Source organism: Hemicordylus capensis, chromosome 1, assembly GCF_027244095.1.
Source record: "Hemicordylus capensis ecotype Gifberg chromosome 1, rHemCap1.1.pri, whole genome shotgun sequence".
In the NCBI taxonomy this organism is placed as follows: domain Eukaryota; kingdom Metazoa; phylum Chordata; class Lepidosauria; order Squamata; family Cordylidae; genus Hemicordylus; species Hemicordylus capensis.
This window is the reverse complement of record NC_069657.1, coordinates 308,477,676-308,493,425: the sequence shown is the minus strand read 5'-3', so window position 1 is coordinate 308,493,425 and position 15,750 is coordinate 308,477,676. Positions and strand designations below refer to the sequence as shown.

The following is a 15,750-nucleotide window of genomic DNA, read 5'->3' as shown; positions in this document are numbered from 1 at the left end:
TCCCAGAAGGTTCAGCCCTAAATATCAGCAGCTCTAGGGATGGCATCCTGACTCCCATGATTACCTCCAAGAGAAAAAGTAGCCTTTGTTTTGGTACCTTCTCTCATGCATCTGTGGCTAGCAGAAAGAAAACTGCTTTGGTCGAGCAACATCAATGTGGGGGGCAGATAAAGTGTTCTGTATTTGGCTGGAAGATCTGTCAGGCAAACAAAGAGAGGACAGTATTACAAAATGTCACTGCAGGACACGGCCTCAAGAAGTGTGCATAGTTAGAATAATTATTAGGTTAGGTTACCAGGGCTTGGATCTGGACAACAGCCAAACAGAGTCAATCCCTGCCACGGGAAAGGAGCAGATTAGTAGCTGCTGCAGTGCAAATGGTGACGGGGAAGTGGGGGGAGAGGAGGGGAATTGCAGAAAATCTGAAGAGCTTCTGACTCTCAGAAAGCTGCTCTTGAAGTTATTACCAAGAGGGAGAGAAAACAGGAATGTTCCCATCTGTAAAGAATAGAATGGTTATGTTGGAGAGCAGGCTACCTCTCCCACAGTCAAATAAAAATAAGCAAAGGTACAGAGCAGAGGTGCTCTCACCCCTGGACTTTGGAGCTGAAGTCCAGGGCCTCAACACCCCTTAGGGGCCCCCAAATCCTCTTTAGTCTGTCCTGGGTGTTGTGGTCGCCATGCCACTCTGCTGGCAGCCAAGTATGATTGTGTCCTGTGCTGGGTAGTTTAGAGGCAGAGCGGGGAGTGGAGAAGGAAATATGTGGGATGGGAATATATTCAGTTGTGTGTTGAAATGTTTCTGCTCATGCATATTTGCATAAATATACCTGTTTTATATTCTTGCATTCTTGTGAGTTCAGTTGCTGTTTGTGCCCTCAAGAAGCCAAGTGTTAAAAATATTGCCTGTGTCATGGTGCGCGTGTGTGTGTATGCAGGGGGATGATGCTTAACTTGCAGTGTGGTGGAGGTGTGGGGGTGGGCTTCAAAGGCCTTTAGGTCCAGGCTCCAAAATTAGCTAGGTGCACCTCTGGTACTGAGTATACCAATAACTAAAGTGTGTGTGTAAGTGTGTGAGTGTTTATATGTTTTCATGCCTTAATAGTTTAATTTTCTTTTCTTTTTCTTTTGAAATGCTTTATCCCATCCTGTTTTATGTGCTGGAATGAAGACAGAAGAAGGAAAAAGATGGGTAACTCTTGCACAGTTCTTTTTTTAAATGTGTAGTCTACAGCCTAATGTGGCATGCACTGTAATTCATGATGGTGATGTGAAATAATTTGCCCAGTCTTGAGATACAGAATTTAGGAGACCCATGTAGCCGTAGCTGAATTTGGTAATAGTAAGCCTCTGAATGGATAAGGCTACTTGAGCCTAAGCCATTACACTATGCAAGCAAAATATTTCTATGGCCAACAAAAGGTGCCTCTCTTCCCAACATAAATTTGACAATGAACACTCTTTTAATTTATGTTGCGTTGAAAGGCTCAGATTGTGCTGCTTTTTCTTTCTTGGTATACCATCTCTCAGAAACCACAAAGCTCTTTTAATGTTCACTCCATCTTCAGACTGTTGTATGACTATTTGTCCCATGGGCAGAAGTCATAAGTGTGTGCTTGGTGCAAGGAGCTCCTGGCTCTCAGGGAACAAGTTCATTCCTTTGAGACCAAGGTGGCGGACCTGGAAAAGCTCAGAGAGACAGAGAGGCATGCGGACAATACCTTCAGGGATGCAGCTCCTCTGCTGTCAGGGAGAATGAAGTTTCAGGGAAGGAGGACATCGGTCTGAGGAAGAGGGAAATGCTCCTTTAGAAGGGACCCTTTCTGTGGAAGATGAGCCCATATCCTCTCGCACAGGGGATACTCCTCCGGGGGGTGGAGGCCTCCTTGTAGTGGGTGATTCGATCATTAGAAGTATAGAGAGATGGGTTTGTGACCCGTGTGTTGACTGCACAGTGACTTCCCTGCCTGGTGTGAAGGTTGCGGACATCACGCAGCATCTAGATAGGCTCTTAGGCAGTCCTGGGGAGGAGACAGCTGTCGTGGTGCATGTCAGCACCAACAATGTGGGGAAATGTAGTTGGGAGGTCCTGGAAGCCAAATTTAGGCCAATAGGTAGTGTATTGAAGTCCAGGACCCACAAGGTAGCACTCTCACAAATGCTACCTGTTCCACATGCAGGTACAGTGAGACAGGCAGAGCTGAGGGATATCAATGTGTGGATGAGACGTTGGTGCCGGGAGGAAGGGTTTAGATTTGTTAGGCACTGGGATACATTTTTGGGCAAGCAAGGCCTGTACAAAAGGGACTGGCTGCACTTGAACCAAATTGGAACCAGACTGCTGGTGCTTAAAATCAAAAAGGTCGCAGAGCCTCTTTTAAAATGATGCCAGGAGAATAGCCAATGGGAGCTGGGCAGTATCCGGTTTGACAAATGCCATCCTTCAAAGTGCAAGGGTGCAAAGGATTCAGATAAAACAGAAGGAGACAGAGCAGAACCACACAAAGAACAGACATAACGCTGTGCCAACTGGTCAAAGAGTCAAAAGAAAGATAGCATACAACAGGTAAGAGATTTAGCGTACAGGTGCTTATATGCCAATGCCAGAAGCCTCCAAGCCAAGATGGATGAGCTGGAGTGCTTGGTTGCTAATGCAGAAATAGATATAGTGGGCATAACAGAAACATGGTGGAAGAGTGAGAACCGGTGGGACACTGTTATCCCTGGGTATAAACTCTATAGAAAGGACAGGGAGGGGCACCTTGGAGGAGGGGTAGCACTGTATGTTAAAGAAGGGATAGAATCTAACAAGCTAGAAAACCTAGGTGGACTGGAGTCCTCCACAAAAACCCTGTGGGTGACAATACAAGGCCTGAAAGGAAATGTGCTACTGGGAGCATGCTATCGCCCTCCGGATCAAAATGCTGACAGTGACTGGGAGTTGCAGCAGGAAATCAGGAAGGCGTCAAGGAGAGGCAGGGCAGTAATAATGGGTGACTTCAATTACCCACACATAGACTGGGTAAATTCAGAGTCAGGTAATGACAGTGAGGTCAGATTTCTAGATATGCTGAATGTCTGTGCCCTAGAAACAACCAGAGGGAAGGTGACCTTGGACTTAATTCTGAGTGGCACCCAGGACCTGGTGTGTGATGTCAGTGTCATTGACCCTTTAGGGAACAGTGACCATAGTGCCATCAAATTCAGCATACATGCGGGGAGAGAATCACCAAAGAAGTCTAACACAGACATTTTGAATTTCAGAAGTGGAAACTTCTCCAAAATGAGGAGTATGGTGAAAAGAAAGCTGAAAGGGAAAATACAGGTGAAACTCGGAAAATTAGAATATTGTGCAAAAGTCCATTAATTTCAGTAATGCAAATTAAAAGGTGAAACTGATATATGAGACAGACACATTACATGCAGAGCGAGATAAGTCAAGCCTTAATTTGTTATAATTGTGATGATCATGGCGTACAGCTCATGAAAACCCCAAATCCACAATCCCAGAAAATTAGAATATTACATGGAACCAAGAAGACAAGGATTGTAGAATAGAACAATATCGGACCTCCGAAAAGTATACAGTGTACTGTGCTTGATTGGACAGCAAACTCGCCTGACCTGACCCCATAGAGAATCTATGAGGCATTGCCAAGAGAAGGATGAGAGACATGAGACCAAACAATGCAGAAGAGCTGAAGGCCGCTAATGAAGCATCCTGGCCTTCCATAACACCTCAGCAGTGCCACAGGCTGATAGCATCCATACCACGCCGCAGTGAGGCGCTGCAAAAGGGGCCCAAACCAAGTACTGAATACATATGCATGCTTATACTTTTCAGAGGTCCGATATTGTTCTATTCTACAATCCTTGTCTTCTTGGTTCCATGTAATATTCTAATTTTCTGGGATTGTGGATTTGGGGTTTTCATGAGCTGTACGCCATGATCATCACAATTATAACAAATTAAGGCTTGACTTATCTCGCTTTGCATGTAATGCGTCTGTCTCATATATCAGTTTCACCTTTTAATTTGCATTACTGAAATTAATGGACTTTTGCACGATATTCTAATTTTCCAAGTTTCACCTGTAGGAGAGTCACTTCACTTCAGAATGCATGGGATTTACTCAAAACCACAATACTAGAAGCCCAGTTAGATTGTATACCAAAAAGGAGGAAAGGTTCCACTAAGTCCAGGAAGATTCCAGAATGGCTAACAGTTAATGTCAAGGAAGCCATAAAAGGGAAGAAGACATCCTTCTGAAATTGGAAGGCCTGTCCAAATGAGGAGAACAGAAAGGAACACAAATTCTGGCAAAAGAAATGCAAGGTGACAATAAGGGAGGCAAAAAGAGAATTTGAAGAACATTTAGCCAAAAGTATCAAGGGGAATAACAAAAACTTCTTTAAATACATCAGAAGCAGAAAACCTGCCAGGGAGACGGTTGGACCATTAGACAATGAGGGAGTGAAAGGGATTATTAAGGAGGATATGGAGGTTGCAGAGAAGCTAAATGAGTTCTTTGCATCCATCTTCACGGCAGAGGACACTGAGCATATACCTGTTCCTGAAGCACGCTTTTTCGGGATGGAGGCTAAAGAACTGAGTCAGATGGAAGTGACAAGAGATTATGTTCTAAACTTTCTGGAAAAACTGAAAACTAGCAAATCGCCAGGGCCTGATGGTATCCATCCAAGAGTCCTCAAAGAACTTAAATTTGAAATTGCCAATCTCCTTGCCAAAATATATAACTTATCCCTGCAATCAGGCTCTGTACTGGAGGACTGGAAAGTGGCAAATATAACACGGATTTTAAAAAGGGGAGATTCCAGGGGCAATCCGGGAAATTAGAGGCCGGTTAGCTTAATGTCTGTTCCAGGCAAATAGATGGAAAGCATCCTCAAAGATAAAAATGTAAAGCACATAGAAAAACAGGCCCTGCCGGGGGAGAACCAGCATGGGTTCTGCAAAGGTAAATCTTGCCTCGCAGTCCTTTTGGAGTTCTTTGAGAGTGTCAACAAGTCTGTGGATCAAGGTGATCCAGTTGACATAGTATACCTGGACTTCCAAAAAGCTTTCGACAAAGTTCCTCATCAAAGACTCCTGAAGAAATTTAGCAATCATGGAATAAGGGAATAAGCACATGTGTGGATTGCTAACTGGTTGAAAGACAGGAAACAGAGGATAAAGTTAAATGGAGAGTTTTTGCAAGGGAAGTAAGAAGTGGGGTCCCCCAGGGATCTGTACTGGGACCAGTGCTTTTTAATGTATTCATAAATCATCTAGAAGTAGGGATAAGCAGTGAGGTGGCAAAATTTGCAGATGATACCAAATTCTTTTGGGTAGTGAAATTCAAAATGGATTGTAAGGAACTGGGTGAGTGGGCGACAAAATGGCAAATGCAGTTCAATGTTGGCATGTGTAAAGTGATGCACATTGGGATGAAAAACCTCAACTTCAAGTATGGGTTGATGGGACCTGAGCTGTCGGTGACTGACCAGGAGAGGGATCTTGGGGTCATGGTGGACAGCTCGTTGAAAGTGTCCATTCAATGTGTGGCAGCTGTGAAAAAGGCCAATTCCATGCTAGGGATCATTAGAAAGGGGATTGAAATTAAAACGGCTAATATTATAATGCCCTTATACAAAACTATGGTGCGGCCACACCTGGAGTACTGCGTACAATTCTGGTCACCACATCTAAAAAAGGACATTGTAGAACTGGAAAAGGTGCAGAAGAGGGCAACCAAGGTCAGGGACCTAGAGCACCTTTCTTACGAGGCAAGGCTACACCTGGTACTATTTAGTTTAGAAAAAAGACGACCGTGTGGGGACATGATAGAGTCTATAAAATCATGCATGGAGTGGAGAAAGTGGATAGAGAGAAATTCTTCTCCCTCTCACATAACACTAGAACCAGAGGTCATCCCATAAAACTGATTGCCAGGAAATCTAGGACCAACAAATGAAAGTACTTTTTCATACAACGCATAATCAACTTGTGGAGTTCTCTGCCACAAGATGTGGTGACAGCTAACAACCTGGATGGCTTTAAGAAGGGTTTGGATAACTTCATGGAGAAGAGGTCTGTCAACAGCTACTAGTCGGAGGGCTATAGGCCATCTCCAGCCTCCAAGGCAGGATGCCTCTGAGTACCAGTTGCAAGGGAGTAACAGCAGGAGAGAGGGCATGCCCTCAACTCCTGCCTCCAGGCTTCCAGTAGCATCTGGTGGGCCACTGTTTGAAACAGGATGCTGGACTAGATACGATACGATAAATCTTTATTGTCATTGTCCTGTACAGAACAACGAGATTGAAAGAATCTACAACAACCCCTACAAGACCTAACAAAAAATAGCTAAATATATCCCAATATACCCCCCCCATATACCCATTACTCTAAAAAAACTCTAAAAAGAAACACTAAGGAACACTGAGAACTGAAAACAAAAACCCCATCAGAAACTGTATTTTACTGCATTCAAAGCTAAAACCGCTTTTGGATAGAAGCTATTTCTCAAGCGGCTGGTCCTGGCCTTTATGACCCCGTACCTCCTTCTCGAAGGCAGAAGCTGAAAGAGATCGTTTCCAGGGTGCGTGGGATCCTGCACTATCTCCACCGCTTTGTTAAAACAACTGGTGGCATAAATTTGGTCTAAAGTGGGAAGAGTACACCCAATTATTCTCTCCGCAGTCTTGACAACCTTGGACAGCAATGCTCTTTCCCTAACTGTGCAACTCCCAAACCACACACAGATTCCATAGGTTAGCACACGCTCTATGGTACAGAGGTAGAACATCAACAGTAGATTATCTGAAAGATTATTCTTCCTGAGAGTTCTCAAGAAGTATAATCTCTGCTGTGCTCTCTTCACCAAATCTTTGGTGTTTGCTCCCCATGTCAGATCATCTCTCAACAACATTCCCAGAAATCTAAACACCGAAACCCGTTCCACACAAATCCCTTCAATAATGAGTGGCTGAATGTCCGATTTACATTTCCTAAAATCCACAATGATCTCCTTTGTTTTTTTTAAATTGAGGAATAAGTTATTCTCCCCACACCACTCTGTCAGCCGCTCCACTTCCTTCCTGTAGGGCCTTGGGCCTGATCCAGCAAGGCTGTTCTTATGTTCAGATAAGTTTGTAGGGGCTAATAGGGAGACTAGAACAAAATAAATACCATTATATACCTTCTTGGGAAATGACTTGCTAAGAAGCAGTCTGAGTCCCAGGCTCCCTTTATGCAGCATTAGATGCTGCTAGAGGGTCACTTATCATTTGACTAACAAAGAGAAATTGTCCAGAAGATAGTGTTCCCCCCTAGTCCCTTTAAGTGCCTACCAAATGCCTGAAATATGTTTCAATGCCTGAAAATGTTTTCAAGACTGTTTTCCAATTATTGCTGGATTTTTGCCATGGAGAGCAATATCGATAGCACAATCTAGTGTCTCCCCCTCCCTTCACATGTTTGCCATTGCAGAGCAATTTTTTAAAAGAGTCGTTCAGAAAGAATTGTAGAATTTTTGTTATTTTTACTTTTGTAAAAGATAAATGGCTTTCAAGAGTCACGTACTGATACATTTGTACTAATCTAAATGCCTGTAAGGTAAATGTAACATCCTTGCAATACCAACATAACACCAAGTTTTGTGGTAATGTCCCAGAACGCCTTAGAGACAAACTACACGTGAATTTAAATGTGCCATCATGTAGTCAGAGCTCAAGTGGCTCGGTGGTACTGCAATTTAAATTGGTACCATGGTGCAGAGGTAGTAGTTTTTAACCCTTTACCTTTGTTTACCTGCCAAAAACAAATCAGCCCCCCATCAGTTTGCTTGCTTGCTTATTAATTAATTAATTAATTAATTAATTATACTGCCCTAACAAAAGGCCCACAGTAGCATTTTCTCATGATTCCCACCCTGAATAGAAACTCTGATCCTGAGGAGGTAGGACCAGAATTAGACCTGGTACCAGGCCAGTACTTGAAACAATCCCACAACTAGTAACTTCCCCAATGGCATCCCCCAAAGCCTGAGTCCCCTCCCCACTGAGGCTGGCCCTTCTTGCACCTTTGCCATCCCCAGTATCCACATGCCAGTTTTGGCAACAGCTTGACAGGATCTGATAGAGAGCAGGAGGAGTGCCAGATTCCAAGCCCTTTAAGGCTTCCACTCTCCCGGCAGAAAGGTTGACACCAGGAAGTTTTTCACACCCGGCTTTTAGTTTGCATCTCCTCCAGATTGGAATGGGTGCGTTCACATATCAGCCAAATTTACCCAGAAGTCCCTGCAAACTATTGAGGAGCACTTCACACACAATTCAGGTTTTTTTATTGTGTCCTTTTATATTAAGGTTTTTTATTGCCCAACAAAACCAATGTAAAAAGTGGATTTTTTTTTACCCTGTATATAAATCAGACTACACTCTATCCGGGGTTTTAAAAAAATTCACTTTTTGCATCGGATTTGTTGGGCAACTTCGAACTCGCAGTCAAGTCTTGAATAAAACCCATGGTAAAGACTGCTGCCTAGGAAAGTTCAAGGATGGATGGCATGTAGCAACTTGTCCCTCGGAGCTATCCATGGTGCTGCATCTTTGCTTGGCCTCACCAACTTCATGGCTTTTCCTCTGCAGAAAAAGGGGGGGGGGGAGATTGTGCCATGGAGTCGGTGTCTCCTAGCAATCACATTCCATGTGATTTTCTTGGTAGAACAGGAGTGGTTTGCCAGTGCCTCCTCCTGCGCAGTATGAGATGATGCCTTTCAGCACCTCCCTATATTGCTGCTGTCCAATATAGGTGACTACAAATGTATTCACTAGGTACAGTCTGGGAGGCATGCCAGCAGGGATTTAACAGCCTCTTGCACTCTAGGCAAGCTGCTTCCCTGCTGCGCCACCGCAGCTGATTCCTCTGCAGAACAGGGTAGGAAATATGCTACAATGGCACATTTGGTGTTAAATAGCTGTTTCAGTGGGGGACATTTTTTTGGTGGGAAAATGGAATGGAAGTAAAGGGTTAAATATCCCCTATCTTTGCATGGCAATCCTAGTCCGACCTGTGGCCCTCATACTGCTTTGAGAGTAAAGGCCAATCTCTAACTATAGGAACACAGAATATAGGAAGCTGGCCATTGGTTTATCTAGCTCAGTATTGTCTACACTGACTGGCAGCAGCTCTCAAAGGTTTCAAGCAGGAGTCTTTGCCAGCCTACCTGAGTATGCTGGGGATTGAATCTGGAACCTTTTGCTTGTACTGAACTATGGAGCCATCACCATATCAACTATGAAATTACTCATTTAATGTCATGTGTGGTTTGAGTCTAGGTGTGCATTTTGAGCTTACCTGGGAGTTGTGCCCCTACCTTGGATCTCTGTGCGGTCCAGCTGTGATGAAAGAAAGGCATTCTGTGGACAAGCAGAGTCACTTGCAGCTTTATTTGTATTCATATTCATTTATGTCATATTCTTATTATTCTGACTTTATGTGAATCCCAGCACTAAACAGGTCTTTTGTATTGGCATATTTATTGGTGTGGAGAGCTAGTCTTGTGGTAGCAAGCATGAATTGTCCCCTTTGCTAGCCGGATCAGCCCTGCTTTGCATTTGAATGGGAGGCTACACTGCAAGATATTCCCCTTTGGGGATAGGGCCGCTCTGGGAAGAGCACCTGTATGTTTGCGTGCTGAAAGTTCCATGTTCCCTCCCTGGCAACTCCAAGATAGGGCTGAGAGAAACTGCTGCCTGCAACCTTGTAGAAGCCACTGCCAGTCTATGTAGACAATACTGAGCTAGATGGATCAATGGTCTGACTCACTATATGACAGCTTCCTATGTTCCTATCCTTTAACCACTCATGTCACTGAAGCAAGTAGTGCTGAACTGCAGTTCCTTCTTTAGTGCTGTTCAGCAAGTATCCCTAAGGGTCAAACTAGATGTGCTTTTAATCACATAATTTGCCCTTCTTTTGGAGTGTTTTTCTTATATGGATTACAGCCATGAGGGGGCCTTGTCAAGATCAAAACTATGGAGTGACAGGAGGCTAGACTTCATCCCTTTCCCCTGTGCCCCAGGCCCAACAGGATCACTTAAGCTGCACTGAGCTGCCGTTGATGCTAATGAGTCTATGCTCATGCTAACTTCAAACCAGCTAGATATCCCTGGATGGAGAAGATTGCCTTGGTGCCTGGGATCAACCTGTTGGTTTGAAGTGTAACAAAAAGAAAGTCATGGCAGATGTGCTGTTCTGCTACAGCACTAGAAGGGCTAGTTTCTCTGCCATTCCATTCTTCTTTCTTTTTCAGAAGTTATATGAGCAGTCATGCACTTGAGAGGTTCAGACGGAGTGCTCAGCCTCTGCAGCCCTTTTTACATGCTCACAAAATGACACAGGCAGGGCAGGTGGAGAGTCAGTACACATCACTAGTTATATCATAGGCACTATCCAGTAGCTGCACCTGACCTTTGGTCTACTACAGGTTGTGCTGGCATTGTAAGAGCACTGAATGGACTAACGAAAAGATTGACATTTCCCAGCAACAAAACATAGCTATTTAAATGTTAGGGAAATGCAGTATTTCCTACATAGAATTTTGGTCTGTCTGTTTGATTTATATCCTGCCCTATCCCATGGGTTCAGAGCAGCTCACAACATTTTTTGCAAGTGAATAGCCTGTTAGATGTCTGTCCTGAAGGAAAATGTCTGGATTTGCCTACAACAAATGAGTAATGCACATTTGTTATGCCAAAAAGGCTTTTTAAGGATGTTCGTTTCTCCTCATTTATGTGCATTTATTGTATTTACAACCTACTTTTTAGCCAAGATTGGTCCCTAAAGCAGATTACAATTAAAACACACAAAAAGATGCAATATATTAGGGATATATGAGGGTTGTGTGGAGGTGTTAACAGTAGAGTCTTTTGTTCCCTGGAGGCTAACAACATACTCCCTTTCCAGACTCTTTCCTCCAGTCTAGACGGAGTGGGCAGAAGAATCTGCAGGTGGACTCAGGAGGTGGCTGACAGTGAATATGTCAGCCTATAGAGGCGGCCCCTCCTTTGCTCTCACTTGTGATGATGATCTCATGGTGTATTCCTCTTTACAGTCATCTACATGCCTGAACTCTGAGAGAAAAAACAGCTAGTTTATTTTATATACTTAGGCTGTATTCTCACAATTACAAGTATCCTGATTAAAAGGTTAATCAGGATCAGCAAGCCCCGTGAACTCAGAATTTCAGGACACTCTTGATCAAACCACTCTGGTTAATCAGCATTTAATTAGGATAGATTGAAACCAGTTTTCATTAGGGGTGTACATGGAACTGTCTGGCCCGGTTTAGTTCAAGGCCGGACTGGCCTTGAACAGAACCGGGCCAGTTCGTTCCGGCCCTCATCAACCCCCCCACCCCACTCTGGTCCGGTCTGGCAGGTCTGCAAACTTTTTTTTTAAAAAAAATTAAATTATAAGTAACTACCTGTAGCCCCTTCAGGGGGCTTGCTGTAGCCGTGGGGGGCGGGCGTTCCATGAGGGTTCCCTCTCCCCCACCGGCCTCCCTCATCACCACCATGGCTGGATAAATGTAGTCTTTCTGGCCCTTTTGGGCCTCTGTAAAGGTGACTGGTGACTAGGTGACTCTGTAAAGGTGACTAGGTGACTCTGTAAAGGTGACTGGTGGCTAAAGGTGACTAGGCCATGCCAGGCCTTGCAGAGGGCATTTGTGCATGCACAGCGGTGGCCAAAATGGCTGCCGCTCACCTTTACGGAGGCCCAAAAGGGCCAAAAAGACTACATTTACCTGGCCATGGCAGTGATGAGGGAGACCAGCGGGGGGAGAGGGAACCCTCATGGACACACACACACATACCCTGCAGCTACAGCAAGCCTGAAGGGGCTACAGGTAGTTACTTTTAATTTAATTTAATTTATTTTTTAAGTCCATGGACCTGCCGGACCGGACCGGCGGTTCGGTTCCGGTCCGGATGGAGCCGAGGGGGTTCAGTTCGATCACGAACCGTCGGACCGGTTCTGCAAATGCCTAGTTTTCAATCCTAGTTATCTAACCTCGTTAAATGCTGCTTAGCCAGTGTGGTTTGACCAGGATTGTCCTGAAATTGTATGTTCTCACTATCAGCTCCACAGGACACACTAATCCTGATTAATCTTTTAACCAGGATCTTTATGATTGTGAGAATGTAGCCTCCATTGTTTCCATGTACATTCAATACACTTACGTTTTGCTAAAAGACTAATGTTGCTTGGGACGAGTGTTTTCAGTAATGTAGTCTAAAAGTAAAACTGCACATGATATTGAAAGCATCTTTGTATTTCCTTTAAAAAAAATTGAAGCAGAAAGTCTTCATTCTAGATTGAGACCCTGGCAGGGGCAAAGGAAATACTCTGTATGTGTTTTCCATGAAAATTGCCTCTGTATGTGAAAGCACATCTGTGTGCATGAAAAGTGCCTCTATGTTTGGTGCCCATGACAATTACCCTTCTAAGCTTCTGCTTTCTCTGGGAGGAAAGTGATATGGACACAAATATCAATTTTCCTCTTGGGGTAAATAGCAGCTTGCCTTTTTTTTTTTTTTGGTCAGAATCATGATTCAGGGGAGAAATGCTAAACCCTCTTCCCACACAAAATGATCCCAATCCAGATTTGGGGTCTTCATAACTGCTATTTAAAAGGGGGAAATGAACATCCGTTAATGCATTTAAATAATGTATTATTTGATTAAGACTGGACTGAATCCTATTGTGAGCTTCTGTCAACGCCTGGTGATGCCTTCTAGTCTGACCCAGTGCTGAATATAAATCAGATATCAGAGTGGAAATTGTTACTACTTCTTGTTTACTTAAATCAGTATGCAAACCAATGAGATAAATCATCTGATTATAAATGGGTCTTCCATGTCCTTCTTACTACAAAATACATGCTTCTAAAATTAATATTGGGTTTTTATGAAAATATTTGCTTAGTTCATCTCAAAGCACTTGTCATACACTAGTTTCTTGTCACACATCACAGGTCAAGCAGCACTGTAGCACGATATGTTGTCAACTTTGAGAGAGATGACTCGGAAGTTAAAGGTCCTGGGGTTGACATCTCAACTATTGGCTCCAACAAAGTTGAAAATGAAAAGGTCCCCCTTAGTACAGATGGACCCTTTAAACCAAAAGTGACAGACCTTCAGCAGATGGTTGCCATGGCGCTACAGGAAGACAAATCACTATCCATGGACCTTGGAACGCTTCATTTCACTGATGGTCAGTTGATTCAGTTTTGCTCTTTGTGAATTAGGGCCAAGCCTAAATGTTTCCTGCACTGTCTATCCCTGATGTCCTCTGGGTTTTCACAGCCCCAGTAAATTCTATGCATACCTTCAGTTGGGCCATCACACACACTGAACTGCCCTGCATCTTCCAGTGACATTATTGTGACTGGGAGAGATCAGAAATGTTATTATGGATCATGTCTTGGGCCTTTAAATGAGGTGTGTGTATGGGAGTCCTCTGTGTAAACAATGAATAGTGCATGGTGTCAGAAATTTTGGACATGCTGGGGGTGATGGGAAGCACAAGTGCTTTATCCTTTCTGTCACTGCTCTTCTCTGTATCATCGGAATGGGACTTTCACATATCTTTCAAGGGGGAGATGTGTGATCTCCTATGTGAAGACATTTTGCTCAATTTAGAGTGTGTGTGTGTGTGTGTGTGTGTGTGTGTGTGTGTGAGAGAGAGAGAGAGAGAGAGAGAGAGAGAGAGAGAGAGAGAGAGAGAGAGAGGTGGTAGTGGTGGTTCTATTTTGGATCATCATCATCATCTACATATTAATTTCATATATGTATTGGTCACTTTTTCTGCCACAAGGACGCATTCCAGATTAACCCCTACAACACTGTCACAGCGTATCTGCTAAGTGTGCTTCTGTATTTCCTGTGTTGTGACACCGCAGTCCATATGCTATCAGCAGGTTGCCATTCACATTTTGGATGCCTTGTTTTGGATTTTATCACTGTGATTTAGTGCTACACTATTGTATGTCCATTGCAAAAAAAAAAGCAAAAAAAAAACTGTATTTTCTGTTGTAGATTCTGGGGATCATTTTCAATTTGATCCTGCCAAGCCAAAGCATTTTACCACGGTTGTAGCGGGTAATCTGGAAAATGACAAGATGATCAAAACAGCATACAAATATCACACCATAAAATAGAACATTCAAAGATTTAAAAACCAAAGAATCCTGACACTATAAACTCTTCAACTGTAAAGGTCAAAGAAGCCAAAAACTCACATAGTGACAGTGAAAATATATTACCTCCCATATATATATATATATATATATATATATATATATATATACACACCACAGGGCAGGGGCAACATCTTTTACAAACAAATTGTTGGCATCTTTATAGATATGGGATAGGCAACCTTTGTTCTCCAGCTGTTGTTGAACTACAATTCCCATCATCTCCAGTAACAATAAATTGTGGCTGGGCTGATGGGAGTTGTAGTTCAACAACGGCTGGAGAATAAAGGTTGCCTACACCTGATCTAGATGACTGGGAAGCTGCTTGATGAATCTGAGGAAGAGTGTTCCCATAGAGTGGATGCTGCTATCCCTAAAGCTGTATTCCACCTACACTAGTCATACCTAAACTGCGTGAAAGGTGGCACTTGGAGCATGTTCTCCCCAACAGGTCTCAGGGAACAAGGAGGAACATGTGGGGCTGGTGTTCCCTAAAGTATGCAGCCCCTGATCATTTAAGGCTCTAAATGTCAGAGCTGATGCTTTGGATTGTGCTCTGAAGCAAACAGGCAGCCAGTGCAATCAAGCCGAGATTGAAGCTGCATGCTGTCTGCTGCTCACTCTTGTCAGATCATGATAAGCTGCCGAATTCTTCACTAACTACCAAAACTTTCAAACAGTCTTCAAAGGCAGCCCAGTGTAGAGTGCAGTACAGTAATTTAAATGAGAGGTAATTTAAATGAGTGTGGAGTACGGTAATTTAAATGGGAGGCCTATTAACAGCATGGGTTAATAGGCCAAATCCTGATCAGAAAGGGATGCACCCAGTTCATTGGTCCCAGCCTCCCAGATAGTAAAAGGCACTCCTCACATTTGCTGTTACCTGAGAATATAGCAAGAAAGATGGTTTCTGGACCATCTTTGTGTGTCATAATCTTTGGGTATCAGAGATCCTTAACCACACTTGGACTGATTGGCTGGGCAGAATTTGGAGGCGTATTTAAGGGACGGCCATTTATTCATGTTGATGTAATTAGACTAGATGTAGAGGGGGTTAAAATACAAAATATCCAATCCATTGAGCTGACAGTTGCAACCATATGTTTGGTGGGCAGATTAGATGAATAAATAGGTGCACAGCAGTATGCACACAACACTCTGCACTGACAGAACAGGGCCATTGTGTACTTTTACAAACGACAAAATGTACAAATATTTCTGCTGTTGCTGCCACATGGCTTCCTTTCAGACACCAATAGATAAATTTTATAGCCAGTTGGACAAGGAACTAAAACAAACCAAAATAGAAAAACATTTGTTATAATAGAACACTCTACATTTCCATTATTTCCAATTAACATGATTGTAATCTGAAGCTACAGTTCTGTACACAATTATACCCAATTACATCTTAGTGATTTTATCAGAATTAAAGGCCTCTTTATACATTACATTTTTCAAAGTGCACACCTAAATTTGTTTGAGTGTA

The 15,750-nt window shown here is 43.3% G+C and overlaps 1 protein-coding gene across 7 annotated transcripts in view; it reads left to right on the top strand.

Annotated features, from left to right (window-relative positions):
• Window positions 1–15,750, top strand: part of IMPG1 (interphotoreceptor matrix proteoglycan 1) — a 180,081-nt gene that overhangs the window by 97,835 nt on the left and 66,496 nt on the right. For 6 of the 7 annotated variants that reach the window (XM_053286951.1, XM_053286950.1, XM_053286947.1 and 3 more), the window contains exons 9-10: window positions 1,172–1,192; window positions 13,038–13,276. In XM_053286951.1, the coding sequence (XP_053142926.1) occupies window positions 1,172–1,192; window positions 13,038–13,276 (260 nt within the window). The remainder of the gene's footprint in view (window positions 1–1,171; window positions 1,193–13,037; window positions 13,277–15,750) is intronic. The other variant, XM_053286946.1, reaches the window with a different exon arrangement.